Source organism: Lipotes vexillifer, unplaced genomic scaffold (assembly GCF_000442215.2).
Source record: "Lipotes vexillifer unplaced genomic scaffold, Lipotes_vexillifer_v1.1 scaffold311, whole genome shotgun sequence".
NCBI classification, from domain to species: domain Eukaryota; kingdom Metazoa; phylum Chordata; class Mammalia; order Artiodactyla; family Lipotidae; genus Lipotes; species Lipotes vexillifer.
The window spans coordinates 715369-715761 of record NW_006791012.1 but is presented as its reverse complement, the minus strand read 5'-3'; the positions used below and the strand labels follow the sequence as shown (position 1 = coordinate 715761).

At 53.4% G+C, this 393-nt stretch overlaps 1 protein-coding gene across 1 annotated transcript in view; it reads left to right on the top strand.

The window, feature by feature from the left end:
- Nucleotides 1–211: 211 nt before the first annotated feature.
- PLEK (pleckstrin) overlaps nt 212–393 on the top strand; it is a 24770-nt gene continuing 24588 nt past the window's right edge. The window contains exon 1 of the mRNA XM_007464087.1: nt 212–306. Within this exon, the coding sequence (XP_007464149.1) occupies nt 265–306 (42 nt within the window). The 5' untranslated portion in view covers nt 212–264. The remainder of the gene's footprint in view (nt 307–393) is intronic.

Sequence of the window (393 nt, the reverse complement as noted above, 5' to 3'; positions counted from 1 at the left end):
TGGGTAAATACTCGACCCCACTGTACTTTTGATAAATCTCCAATGTTAGCAAAGAATGGTTTGTTTCACTCTGCAGTTCCTTATTCTAATCTTCCACCCCAGTGAGGGGAAGAGGATGTGATCACACGATTGCCAGCAGAGGGGAAACTGTGAAAGGGGCCTCGCTCTAGAAAAGCAGCCCACAACGGCCCCAGCTCTCAGAGGAGGGCGAGCTTCTGAGGCGACTTCTGCGGGGGGACTCGGCCATCTCTTTGTCCGTCCGACATGGAGCCAAAGCAGATCAGGGAGGGCTACCTTGTGAAGAGGGTAAGCAAAGTGCCACCTGCAAGGGTGTCCCTGGAGATAGGGTGGGGCAGGGTTGGAGTCCAGCTTTGTACTCTCTACCTGCTGAAA